The sequence below is a fragment of the Bombina bombina genome, chromosome 6 (assembly GCF_027579735.1).
Source record: "Bombina bombina isolate aBomBom1 chromosome 6, aBomBom1.pri, whole genome shotgun sequence".
In the NCBI taxonomy this organism is placed as follows: domain Eukaryota; kingdom Metazoa; phylum Chordata; class Amphibia; order Anura; family Bombinatoridae; genus Bombina; species Bombina bombina.
Window position 1 is genome coordinate 1118490819 of NC_069504.1, and position 14416 is coordinate 1118505234.

General features: G+C 36.7%; 1 protein-coding gene across 1 annotated transcript in view; it reads right to left on the bottom strand.

Moving 5' to 3' along the window:
* LOC128664262 (NADH-cytochrome b5 reductase 3) overlaps positions 1 to 14416 on the bottom strand; it is an 81215-nt gene that overhangs the window by 59282 nt on the left and 7517 nt on the right. The window contains exons 2-4 of the mRNA XM_053719081.1: positions 9998 to 10129; positions 8176 to 8248; positions 5331 to 5437 (exon numbers count right to left, since the gene is read on the bottom strand). Coding sequence (XP_053575056.1) covers positions 5331 to 5437; positions 8176 to 8248; positions 9998 to 10129 — 312 coding nt within the window. The remainder of the gene's footprint in view (positions 1 to 5330; positions 5438 to 8175; positions 8249 to 9997; positions 10130 to 14416) is intronic.

The following is a 14416-nucleotide window of genomic DNA, read 5'->3' on the forward strand; positions in this document are numbered from 1 at the left end:
AAGATCTTGCCAATAATAAATCACCTGGACCAGATGGTCTCCCAAACGAGTTCTACAAAATTCTGAATCCTGAGATCACCCCCTATCTTAACAATTTATTTAACAGTATGTACATCAAAGGCAATCGGGTGGCCGCCTCTTTTTCCTCATCTAATACAGTCTTAATTTTGAAGGGAGGGAAAGATCCCTCCCTCAAAGAATCATACAGACCCATAGCTCTCCTGAACGGAGATTATAAGATATTCTGCTCTATCCTTGCTGATCGTCTCCAAGCTTCACTTGCCACGGTGATACATCCGGATCAGGCAGGGTTTCTCAGGGGCCGAAACTCCTCAGCTAAAATCAGAGAGGCCATACTGGTCACGGAGTACTTCAGGAAACTGGAGGCACTCGAGGGAGGGGGGGAGGGGGTGGCACCCGACCTGGCTATTCTCTCAATCGATGCAGAGAAAGCATTCGATTCGATACATTTTGACCATCTTTTTTCATCTCTGACAAATTTCGGTTTCAAAGGTAAATTCCTCGAATTCATTATGAATCTCTATAAAGAACCACATACTACTCTGATTGTCAACTCTATAGCATCCTCACAGATAACTCTTGAGAGGGGAACGCGCCAGGGGTGCCCCCTCTCCCCCCTTCTTTTTGACATCTCAATCGAACCACTAGCAATTATGGTTAGGCAACAACTTCCAGGCATCAAGGTGGGGAAGCAAGTTATAAAAATTGCTTTATATGCGGATGACATTCTGCTATATCTTTCAGATACCAAATCCAGCATCCCCAAATTGTTAAACATCACTACTCAATTTGGGTCTTTTTCGGGGTACAGGATTAATGAAGCAAAATCGGAACTACTATGGCCGAGACAAAACAAAGACTCTCTTTATGATATCCCCTTTACCGTATCTAAAATATCTCTTAAATATCTCGGAATCTTAATCCCTTCATCCCAGGGGGACCTGTACAATCTTAAATTTCTCTCCGATCTTTGAATTGATCAGGGAAAAACTTAAAAATTGGCAATCTCTCCCACTATCTTTATCCGGACGGATTGCTTTGTTTAAAATGATCTTGCTCCCAAAACTCCTATACGTTCTTCAGAACGTCCCATTAATTCTCTTGGAGAAAGACATACGCTGCTTAAACGGCTCACTTAGCAAATTCCTTTGGCAGGAAAAAAGACCTAGGATATCCCTGAATAAACTTTTTCTATCAAAAGAGAGTGCTGGTCTTGCATTGCCGGATATCCGATCCTATAATTATACTTTTTTAGCTCGTGTGGTGGCCGACTGGTTATCCCAGAGTAACTATGTTACGAATCAGCCCCTGGAAGAAGATATGTGCAGCCCGTATCAGCTGATCGCGCTGGTTCACTGCCCACCCAAAGACCTGCCAGGTAGTATCAAAAGATTTAAATCTGTTTTCAATCCACTAAGGGGCTGGTGGAGAATAAGCAATTTATTATTCCTAAATGGGAAAATCTCTCACTATCTTCCAATACAGGGAAATCCGAAATTCCCCGCAGGAGTCAGTTCAGGAACCTTTAGGAAGTGGCAAGACCTAGGTCTGAGCAGGATAATACAACTTTGGGACCCAGAAAGGAACATTGTCAAATCCTTTGATGAGCTAAAAGGAGAGTTTCACATCAGTAATAAGGAATTCTTTGCATTCCTACAAGTTAGACACTTTCTACTCGAACTAGTGAACGAAGCGGGATGGAGCTGGAATATGGGAAAGCTGGAAGGCTGGATCACTCTGTTCAAGAATGGCATCAGGTCCATTTCCCCATGCTATCAGCTACTTATATCAGCCAAAGGTGCTGCAGAGCTAGAGAAAATTACTGCCCTATGGAATAGGTTATTACCACAATCAACCATTGATACAAAAACTATTCAAAGCTCAATTTGCAAAGTGGCTCAGGTTTCTCTCTCAGCCACATGGCGTGAGATGCACATTAAACTTCACAATGCATATTTCACCCCTAAAAAAAGGTGAGAAAATTCATTACGCCAGCTTCAACAAATGTCCAAAGTGCTCACTCCCCGCAGTAGATATAATACATATGATTTGGAGCTGCCCCAGAATAAGACACCTTTGGCACAAATTAGAGTTCTGGATTAACAAAATCCTCAGGATCTCCCATCCGGGTCTTACACAGTTACTGATTGTCTTTGGCCATGGGGAACATAACCCAGAGAATAAATTGATATTTTTATCTATTTTAGCAACCAGATATCTTATCTTCAAAAAATGGAAGATGAGGGCGGTACCATCTATCTCAGAGATAAAGAATTGTCTGAGAAAACAATGCCTTTTAGAACAAAGGGACACTAACTTAGATAATGACCTAGGCATTAGACGATTCTTTAGTAAATGGTCTGCCTTTATCAAGTCACTACCAGAGACAGAAATACATGACCTTATATTCCCCTTTAGGAACTCGGAATTGGTCCTTCTGGGTGCTTGGTAGAGACCTGAAGGTGTTTTGACGCGGGTGGGCCCTTTTTTATTTCACATCCCATATTCCTTTTCCTTTTTCTCTCTCCCCTCCCTCTTCTACCCCCCTTTTTTTTTCTCCCCCTCTCCTTTTTCCTTTCCCCTCCCCTTTTCCCCTCTTAAATTTTTTTTTTTTTTTCTTCTTCTTTTTCTCTTTTTTTTCTTTGTCTCTTTAACCAGTATAAATAAAATAGAAAAGACTCCAGCTTAGTGCACAAATTTTATGTTGTGGGGACCAATTTATTAAGATAAAATGAAGTTATTGTTTTAAATTACTTTTTTTCTTTTTTTGATGTTCTCCGAAATGTGGTTTACCTGGCCCTGCGTGGCATAAAGAGGTTGAATTTACTTTGACTGTACACTCTGCTGGATTTAAATAAATATTTAAAAAAAAAAACTGAATGCTCTATTTTGGGTTTAGTGTCCCTTTAAGGGAAAGAGTCGTTTTTCACAAAATGAGAAATGATGGAACAATGTGGTTCCTTCCTGTGATATGCTACAACTTTTCTCCTAACTGCTATATTTCTGGAGTCTCCGACTGAAGACTACATTGCTGCTTTACAGACCAAATATAACACATGAATCCCTCTCTCGAGGCTGTCACCAAGTCTCTATATATAACTTATTATGATTAATTTCACACTAACCAACTACTATCAAGTTATCCAAAGAAAAATGAATCTTGATTACCCATTTAGAATGTGCCTGTCATTTTTATGTCCTTAAAAAAAGGTATATATTCCAGTTGGCCAAATTGTGTTTTGTATAGCTTAAAGTTCAACAACAGATTAATTCCTAAATAAGTTGCAGAGTTCATAATGATTTACATGAAAATTTCACCAATTAAGCAGCAATTCTGAAAATCTCTCTAGTAACAACTATGCCTGTTAACCTCTGCATTACAAAAAACAAACAAAAAACACATGAGCCTAGGTCTAAAACAGCAAGTAAATATCCAGTATTACAAAACAAAAACACACAAAAGAATGGGATACATTTTACAGGACTGAAAAGACAGACATGAATCTGTTATTACCAGTTGCAAATTTGCAACTGGAATATGATCCAGTCTACTCCCCAGAATTTTAGCCAATATCAAACAATAAAATATTAATTAAAAATGTTCAATTTTTATTGCCCACATTTTTACTAAATACATTTAGGTTAAATATTATGCAATTAATTTGTGCTTTGAAAAGCAGAAAATGATATGAAGTAGCCCGGTAGGGGCAGTGCAATATTTTCTTTAATACCAAACAGCTGACAACATTTTATGTGGAGGAGAACACCGATTTATCCCTAAATTGCTCTCAATCCCTACAATAATCAGCACCAGGAATAAATCTCTTAAGAATTATAAGATATTTATGTGATTGTAAAGTTTAATGAATAAGTGCCCGTTATCCAAAACGAATCTTAAAAACAGGGGCACTTTCATTCATTAAACTTAACAATAATGCTTTTTTTTTTTTTTTTTTTTTTTTTTTTTTTTTTTAAATACTTGCATTTCTTTATGGAAAAGCGACAGACGATCCTCCACCCGCATCTCCTGCTGTAGTTAGCACAGCGAAGACAAATCCGTCTTCCTCCAATCGTGTGGCCTCACAAGCTGGATGCCAAAGGGGGCCCGCAATGATTGAAGGAAGCCGGTTTCTTCATTGCTGTGCTAACTACAGCAGTAGAAACAGGCGGAGGATTGCTGGTCTGTTTTCCATAAAGAAAGGCAAGTATTTACAATGACGCTTATAATTCTTAGTATTATTTGTTTATTTTTTTTTATTTTATTTTTTTAAGCGTCATTGTAAATACTTGCCTTTCTTTATGGAAAACAGACCGGCGATCCTCCGCCTGTTTCTACTGCTGTAGTTAGCACAGCGATGACTAATCCGGCTTCCTTCAATCATTGCGGGCCCCCTTTGGCTTCCAGCTCGTGAGGCCACACGATTGGAGAAAGCCGGATCCGTCTTCGCTGTGCTAACTACAGCAGGAGATGCGGGTGGAGGATCGTCTGTCTGTTTTCCATAAAGAAATGCAAGTGTTTTAAAAAAATAAGTATTATTGTTACGTTTAATGAATGAAAGTGCCCCTGTTTTCAGGGTTAGTTTTAGATACCAGCACTTATTTATAAAACTTTACAGTCACTTTAAAAGCAATACAACCAAAATTGTGCTTTATTAGCAATTTTATTTGAATAAAGTCTTACTATACAATACAAGAACATTTTAAAAATAAGGTTCTAAAAAGATATTTTGGTTAGATTATGGACAACAATGCTTCAAAAAAAAAAAAAAAAAGAAAAAAAGAAGGGGTAAGACATAAGCTATGCATCTCACAGGAAAGAGCAAGTTAATTTGGAGCAAAAATAAAAAGCTTATGCCCAGTAGACACTGGTCACACTTTGGTTGTATAATTACTGTATAGGAAAACATTTGATGGGATATTTATGCAGCAAGGCACCTTAAAGGGACAGTAAACCTAAAATATAATGTTACATAATTCTGCACACAGTGCAAAATTATATAACATTATATTAGTGCTATCGTTATTAAACCTTATATTCCCTTTTTTTTTTTTTTTTTTTAAATATGCTAGTTTTTCAGACCCGCTCTCTGTACTCTGCTGAGCGGGTCTGATTTTATTCCACAGCGCATCGGGCCAGCTGTATAGTAACAGCCCGGCCCGACCGCGCCATAGCACTAAGTGCAGCTCGCTCCTGCTGTCAGACAGAGCATATTTTAGGTTTACTGTCCCTTTAAGAGTCAGGTCAACTTCACCAAATCAGACATTCATTTACAGAGCATATAAGGAATGATGCCCATCATTGCACTCACCTTCACAACCAGATCTACAAAGCCTTTATCATCATCACTGGACACTGGTGTATAAGGCCTGACCACTAGATTGCCATCAATCCGGGCAGACAGATAGATATGTTGTCCTGAGAATGAAAAGGTGGAGAAAGAACACTTAACTTTAGAGAGAACAGCTGTACTGTCCAAAATATGCATCTCTGGGGGGAGGGTGTAGTGGGACATGGCCCCTAGAATAATGGTCTCCTGTGTTCCCAGCTCCAACCATAATTCCTCTCACTGGAGAAGAGTAGGGATGTCTTATCAATCGAACTCGTTTTGGCACGCCCCTTTCCCTGCCCATAACCCCTCTCCTTTCCACGTTCCTTTTTAATGATGAATTTGATATGACTGGATTAAATTATATAAAAAAAGTGTTTTTTTTTTTGTTTTTTTTTAAATAAGGATTAAAAAAAAAAAAAAAAAAAAAAGGGGGAGTATAAAGCTTAATTGGATTCATGTTTTTTTTCTCTTCAAATAGGAGTGTTATAAAAAGGGGATAAACATAGAAACATAGAATTTGACAGTAGATAAGAACCAAAAAGGCCCATCAAGTCTACCCATATTACTTTTTCTTTAGGATAGCCTTATGCATGTCCCAGGCATTTTTGAATTCCTTTTCAGTCTCAAATGGAAGTTTATTCCATGAATCCACCACCCTTTCTGTAAAAAAAATGCTTCCTCAAATTTCTCCTGAATCTGCTACCCTCTAACTTTAGACATATTTAATATTAGCAAGAACAAAATTATGCATATAGTATCCAAAAATCTAATGGCCAATTATAGTCTAAATGGTACATTACTGACTAACTAAAGAAGAAAAGGACTTGGGAATTATTATTTCAGATGACTTACAATTTGTTACACAATGCAGTAGTGTACCAAATTGTAAGTCATCTGAAATAATAATTCCCAAGTCCTTTTCTTCTTTAGATTTTTGGATACTATATGCATAATTTTGTTCTTGGTAATATTAAAATTTCAGATCCCATTTATTTGACCAGTCCTCTAGTTTCTTTATTACTGTTCATTTGATCATGTTAAACAAAACAGGCCCAAGAACTGACCCTCAGGGAACACCACTAGTAACTGATGCCTCATTTGAATGTACTCCATTAAATGAAACCCTCTGACGTCTATCTTTAAGCCAGCATTCTACCCACTTAACAATCTTAGCATCTATTCCAAGGCAATACATTTTGTGAATGAGTTTGTTGTGTGGGACGGTGTCAAATGTTTTGCAACATCTACGGCTCCTCCATGGGCTATTATTTTAGTTACATGGTCAAAGAAATCAATTAGATTAGTCTGACATTATCAGTGGAACCATGCTGTCCTTTGTCTTCTAAGTTGTTTATCTGAAGGAAAGATACAAGCCTTTCCTTTAAAAGAGTTTCCATTAATTTCCCTGCAATTGAGGTCAAACTGACTGGCCTATAGTTAGCAGAATCTTCTCTACTACCCTTTTTATGAAGAGGGACTACACTGGCAATTTCCCAGTCTTTTGGAAAAACTCCTGTTAGAAATGACTGAATAAATAAATCAGCTAATTGAGTAGCCATTACGGATCGAAGTTCTCTTAGAACCCTTGGATGAATATTATCTGGACCCACAGACTTATTTACTTTTATTTTTGATAAAGCCCTTGAAACCTCTTCCTCTGTAAAAAGAAAAGTACTACTCACATTATTATTTACAGTAACATCCCTTTATAGAATCTCACTATCTTTACCATCTGTTGTAAAGACTGAACAAAAGTAAAAAAAATATAAAGCTTAATTATTTTCATATCATGGATTAAAATATTTATAAAAGGATATAAATAATAATTGTTATGTTTTGGATTAAAAAGGATATAAAATGTAAAATCAGATACAATATCAAAATTATGCTTTATATAAATTTTATAACCTTTATTTTTAAATATAAATATACAAATTAAGCTTTATATACACTTCTATAAACACTCCTAATCAATGATATCAAAATAATTAAACTCCGCCTTTGATATTTTCTTTGATTAGGAGTGTTATAAATCTAATTAAGCTTTATACCCTTTTAATCAAAATCCATATATTTATAATCCTTATTAATCCACATTTGTATCAAATGCATCATTAAAAAGGAGCGTATAAAGGGGCGTGATACCTGTCAAAATGAGTTTGACAAAACATCCCTACTCTTACTACTCACTTGTCTCCAGTCCAAGTGTCAAAGATAGGAAACATTCACATTTTGTTGTCCACTGCAATTTGCCAGTGCAGGATTAGTGATTTCCAGGTAGGTAAGTGATTAAGTGTATGTGTATATAGGGATGGAAACTAACTAGCCCACTCAGTTGTCCCATAATACATAAAATTAGCATTAAATGGACTAAGCCTCTTCCCTGTTAAACTATAATTATGTTTTCACGCTGATTCTGTATATATTATTATGCGTGTAAGTTTGTGCTTCATTGATAGGTCTTTGCCACTGGCAGTTCTTCGTGGATCATCTACTTTTGGATGTGGAACCCTGTATATTCCCAGAATATGGTTACTAGAGAAACCTTATGTGCACACTTGAAATATAGATCTCTAATACAACACTGCTTCTGTCCATCAACATAAAGTGTAAATAGTCAACAGGCTTAGACACAATATATTTATGTGTAACATTACAATAGCTATTTGTGCATTAATCAGAGGGATTTTCAAAAGGTACAAATAAACATTGTTCTTCATGTTCCTTATATTATAAAAACAAACAGCATAATCAGTTCTGGAAATAAAAACACATATTTCTGTTACTATATTGAAATTGATTAATAAAGAGTTACATTTCTTACCAATAGGCAGCCCAAGAATATGCTGAGGAGATGGCAAAGCAAACCGAAATCTTCTGGTGTCATGGCTAACAACCTGTAAAGCGGAACCAGCAGGTGCATAACTGTGGTATTTATAGAATATAAAGTAAAAATGCAAATAGATTTAAAGATAAAGTAAAAATAGAATGACTAACAAGTGAGGTATCACAACAGTGTTATGTGTTGTGTAAACAGAACTTAAAGGGACAGTCTAAAATGACATGCCCTATCTGAATCATGAAAGTTTATTTTTGTCTTAACTTTCCAATGTACTTTTATCATCAAATTTTCTTTGTTCCCTTGGTGGTATTTTTGAAAAGCTAAACCTCTTAGCTCAGCATTTTGAAAGTTTCACAGTTAGACAGTACTAGTTCATGTGTGTCATAGATAACATTGTGCTCACTCCCGTGGAGTTATTTAGGAGTCTGCACTGATTGGCTAAACTGCATGTCTGTCAAAAGCACTGAGGTAAGGGGGCAGTTTGCAGAGGCTTGGCTACAAGGCAATATGTGTATAAATAGAACAGTGTTGGTTATGCAAAACAGGGGAATAGCTGATAAAGGGATTATCTATCTTTTTAAACCATAAAAATTCTGGAGTAGACTGTCCCTTTAAGCTATTTATAAAATAGCATTTTCATAATCTGGTTTTGCACAACATTCTCTTACGCCTTAAAAAGCTGTATACAATAATCATTTGCATTTTAGCTAAAATCAAAATACAAACTTCAGACGAGGTGGTAAACAAAAAAAATCTGCAAACTTTCCAGAGTCTTAAAGGAACATTAAATGAACTGCCCATATCACGAATTAAAACAGACACTAAAAAAAAAAAAAAAAAACACACTTTCAGATAGAGCATACAATTTAAAACAACTCTCCAATTAATTGCATTATCAAAGTTGCTTTGTTCACTTGGTATCTTTTGTTAAAGAGTAGGGTCAGGAGTGACCAGTAAGAACACATGAGTGCTCTGAGCTAAACAATCACTGTGCAGAATGATGTAGGCTCATGTAAAGGTCACCATAAAGGGACAGTCTACTCCAGACTTTTTATTGTTTAAAAAGCTAGATAATCCCTTTAATACCCATTCCCCAGTTTTGCATAACCAACACTGTTATAATATTATATTTTTTACCTCTTTGATTACCTTATATCTAAACCTCTGCAGACTGCCCCCTTATTTCAGTTCTTTTGACAGACATGCATTTTAGCCAATCAGTGCTGACTCCTAGGTAACTCCAAGGGCACACATGAAATAGCGCTCTCTAGATGTGAAAAACTTCAAGGGCTTATAAAATTGGCATATGAGCCAACCTAGGTTTAGCTTTCAACAAAAAAAAAAAAAAAAAATAACACCAAAACAAAGCAAAGTTGATGATAAAAAGTTAATTGGAAAGTTGTTTAAAATTGCATGCCCTATCATAATCACGAAAGATTCATTTTGACTCGACTGTACCTTTAAGTATAATGAAAGTAATCAAGCCTCTATGAAAGGAACAATAATTTTTTTTTGACTTTCACAGCAAAAGGTGGTGAAATAAATAATATTGTTTTATTTATTTTTATGGGGAGATTAAATGTGAAGCTTAATGTCTTTTTAAACACTTACCCAATGTAAAAAAAAAAAAAAAAGTAGACTTGAAACACAGGCACAACGGAGACTTACAAATCTTGATTAAATAAAACAGCTGAATACTGACAGGTGTTGAGTGGGTAATAAAATAACTACAGCTTATATCTTACACCCCAATAATCCAAACATTAAAGCTTAAACTGATGACAGTAAGCAGAACGGTACTTACCTCTCTGTCAATAAGTCTTAGGGGGTATTTTATATCTGCACTCTCCAATGTGATGGCTGGAGCAGATTTCCCAAAGATTCTTTTGAAAATTCCAAAAATCACCCATAGTGGATAGGTAACGACTGATCCAAGCTGTAATAAAGGGATAAGAATAAAACAGATCATGGGTTTGTTGAAGCACTCTCTTTTTTAATAAATTACCTTTATGACAATACTGGCAGAGAACCATCATAATAACTCATCCTACTCATATTTCCTATTTTTTACCAATATATAACTTAGAAATACACAAATTTCATACTCAAGGGACTGGTTACACAAACTGATCATTTTGACACTAGTCACGCTGAACTGACATCCTTGAAGAGTATAAAGATAGATATTTTAACCAATAAAACGTAAAAATGCAACCGAAAAAACCAATACAATCATCACTTCAAGCTACACCATTTCCATAGCCTGAATAAAGAACAATATCATGAAATAATTTCTGCTATACAAATGGTAATCAATCTCTAACTAAACATTTTTATCCTCCGGCAATTACAGCCGAGATCAGGAAGAAGGAAAAAAGTGGAATAAGGAGAGAGCAGAGAGAGAGAAAAAAAACCCAACAAGGAGCTGCACAGCACATTAATAAACATCCTATTTTTAGCTTTATTTCCACATTACAGCTAAATGGCTGTAGACATACAAGATTTTACATCCTCCCTTTGTGGTGCCTGTTCACCTTCATTCCCTGACCCAGTGAAAAGGATAAAATTAGAGCTCCCAGGTAGTGTATGTGCAGCATACATAGATACGCCTGAGATGATCTATAAAACAAAGCACGTTCACACAGTTGGATAGAAGATAGAGAGAGAGATATATTTAAGAATAAGCACCAATTGCCTAAAATGCAAGTCTGTCAAAAGATCTGAGATAAGGGGGCTGTCTACAGAAGCTTAGATACAAGGTAATAACAGAGGTAAACAGTATATTTCTATAAAAGTGTTGGTAATGCAAAACTGGGGAATGGTAAATAAAGAGATCATCTTCCTTTTTTAAAAATATTTTTGTGTTAACTGTCTCTTTAAGTACAAATCCCCCCCCCCCCTTTTCTACCCTCCTGCTCCATAACCGTCGCTCTTTTAAAATTTTCTTTCTTAGGTTATGATAAATGGAGTGCATAGGTGCACGTTATCTGTACATCTTACTAAATGCAGAAGGCTTAGGTTATCACCAACCACAGAATATAGTGTCCCTCTTTGACTACTTAACCCATAAATGTAGAGACTCCACTAACACAAGAGTTTCACAAGCACTAACTGATACTTTGGGCTTAAAGGGACAGTCTACTCTAGATTTTTTATGGTTTAAAAAGATAGATAATCCCTTTATTACCCAATCCCCAGTTTTGGTTAACCAACATTTATATTAATATACTTTTTACCTCTGTAATTATCTTGTATCTAAGCCTCTGCAGACTGCCCCCTTATTTCAGTTCTTTTGACAGACTTGCATTTTAGCCAAGCAGTGCAGACTCAAATAACTCCATGAGAGTGAGCACAATGAGATATGATAGAACATATATACAGGTAAAACTCGAAAAATTAGAATATTGTGCAAAAGTTCATTTATTTCACTAATGCGACTTAAAAGGTTATACTAATATGAGATAGACTCATTACATGCTAAGCAAGATAGTTCAAGCCGTGATTCGTCATAATTTTGATGATTATGGCTAACAGCTCATGAAAACCCCAAATCCACAATCTCAGAAAATTAGAATGTTACATGCAATCAATAAAACAAGGATTGTACATAGAACAATATCGGACCTCTGAAAAGTATAAGCATGCATACTGTATGTACTCAGTACTTGATTTGGGCCCCTTTTGCAGCAATTACTGCCTCAATGCGGCGTGGCATGGAAGCTATCAGCCTGTGGCACTGCTGAGGTGTTATGGAAGACCAGGATGCTTCAATAGCGGCCTTCAGCTCTTTCTGCATTGTTCGGTCTCATGTCTCATCTTTCTCTTGGCAATGCCCCATAGATTCTCTATGGGGTTCAGTTCAGGCGAGTTTGCTGGCCAATCAAGCACAGTAATCCCACGGTCATTGAACCAGGTTTGGTGCTTTTGGCAGTGTGGGCAGGTGCCAAGTCCTGCTGGAAAATGAAGTCAGCATCCCCATAGAGCTAGTCTGCGGAAGGAAGCATGAAATGCTCCAAAATCTCCTGGTAGACGGCTGCGTTGACCCTGGACTTAATGAAGCACAGTGGACCAACACCAGCAGGTGACATGGCTCCCCAAATCAACACAGACTGTGGAAACTTCACACTGGACTTCAAGCATCTTGCAGTGTGTGCCTCTCCATTCTTCCTCCATACTCTGGGTCATTGGTTTCCAAATGAGATGCAAAATTTGCTCTCATCAGAAAAGAGGACTTTGGATCACTGAGCAACAGACCAGGTAAGACGCTTCTGATGTTGTTTAGGAGTGTCTTGACAAGAGGAATACGACATTTGAAGCCCATGTCCAGGATGGACATGTGTGGTGGCTCTTGATGCATTGATTGTGGATTTGGGGTTTTCATGAGCTGTAAACCATAATCACCACAATTATGAAAAATCACGGCTTGAACTATCTTGCTTTGCATGTAATGAGTCTCTCATATTAGTTTCACCTTTTAAGTTGCATTAGTGAAATAAATTAACTTTTGCACGATATTCTAATTTTTCGAGTTTCATAGTATGTATGTATGTATGTATGTATGTATGCACACACACTGAGATAAGAGGCGGCCTTCAAGGGCTTAGAAATTAGCCTATGAGCCTACCTAGGTTTAGCTTTCAACAAAAAATACCAAGAGAACAAAAATTTGATTATAAAAAAAAATACATTCTAAATTTGTTGCATGAAAGTTTAATTGTGACTAGACTGTCCCTTTAAAATAATATTACACAGTGTAAAACCTGACATACTCTAAATTTGATTGTTTTAGAAACTCACTAATGCAAAATGAACTTGCTCTAATTGTTTATAACCCAAAAAATAGTAATTCAAAAAAATAAAAAAACCCTCACACAACATATTCTTCTATGTGAAGAACATTGGAATGTGAAATATTCATCTCTTCATGATGGGTTAGTGGACTTGAGAATATCTGGTTTGCGTGTGATATTCTAAGTTCAGCTTTTTGCGCTTGTCGGGTTAGCACACAAGCGACGACAGTATACTTTCAACTCATAATATGAGCGCAACCCGATAATCAAACAGCTTACTTCAAGCGCAGTTAATGCTCGAGTGGGAGCGTTAAATAGCGCCCCATTTGTTATCTGGCCCAGAATGTTTACCTTAGCCTTACTGGAGTAACCCTTACGAATGCTCCAGATACCCCCAGTGGTATATGTACCATAGGTTAAGAAACAGTTCTGCTACATGAGTGACATGCTGTAATGCATTCCCCTCTGGTTTGCAACGGGTTAACCAACCCTGCAACAATCACCAGTTTGGGACAAGAAGGGATAACATACTTTTTCAACTTTAAACCAGTTTGTCACAATCTAGCCACTCCAGGCAAGCATGTGACTTATTTCAGTGGGTACAAGGGTCAACAATCACTCTCTAGTCTGTACTAGACCTAGAAAAATGCCAAAACTCCCCTTTAAAGCCACTCAGACTAAACCATCTCTGCTGCCACCACATTCAGTTTATTATATGGGAAATCCTAATGAAAAATACCAAACTACAGATTAAAAATCCAAAACACAATTAAGCAAAAAGCAATCTTAAAAAACAAACAAAAAAACAAACACTATTATTACCAGTCTCTCCTATAATGTAGTTCAAATATTAGGCAAAACTTAATAAAAGGTACATTTATTATGAACAAAGTCACAGCGCAGACACAGTAGCGTCCATCCTGTACTGTAATAAACCAGAGAGGATATACTGAGGAAGCTTCATGGCCAGAAAGGAGGAGGCTAAAGTACTATTCCAGCGACAGCTGGAATCCACTTGTAACCACAACTCCATAGAGAAGATTTACATAGCCCGTATTCTATGTCCTTCTCTTCCTGGAACTATCCATTAAGAGAAAAATTGGTATTAATATCCCTGTAATTCTTGAAGAAATCTTTGTAGGGGGGGGATACTTAAAGCTTTGTTGTGGGGTGTATTTGCCTCCTCCTGGTGGCCAGGAGATGAATTCCCACAAGTAAGGATTTTCTTCTGGACTATCACCATCTAACCCCCCCCCCCAAAAACCTATAACTTTACCAGAATAGCCTTTGCGCTAGGGAGATGGAATGAAGAATAGTCAAATACGCTGTTGCAGATAGCATTCCATGTAGAAGGGCAAAATAAAATAAAAAATTAAAAAAAAAAAAAGTTAAATAGTTTTTTTTCCTGAGATCAGGTTTCTGATCAGGCCCCT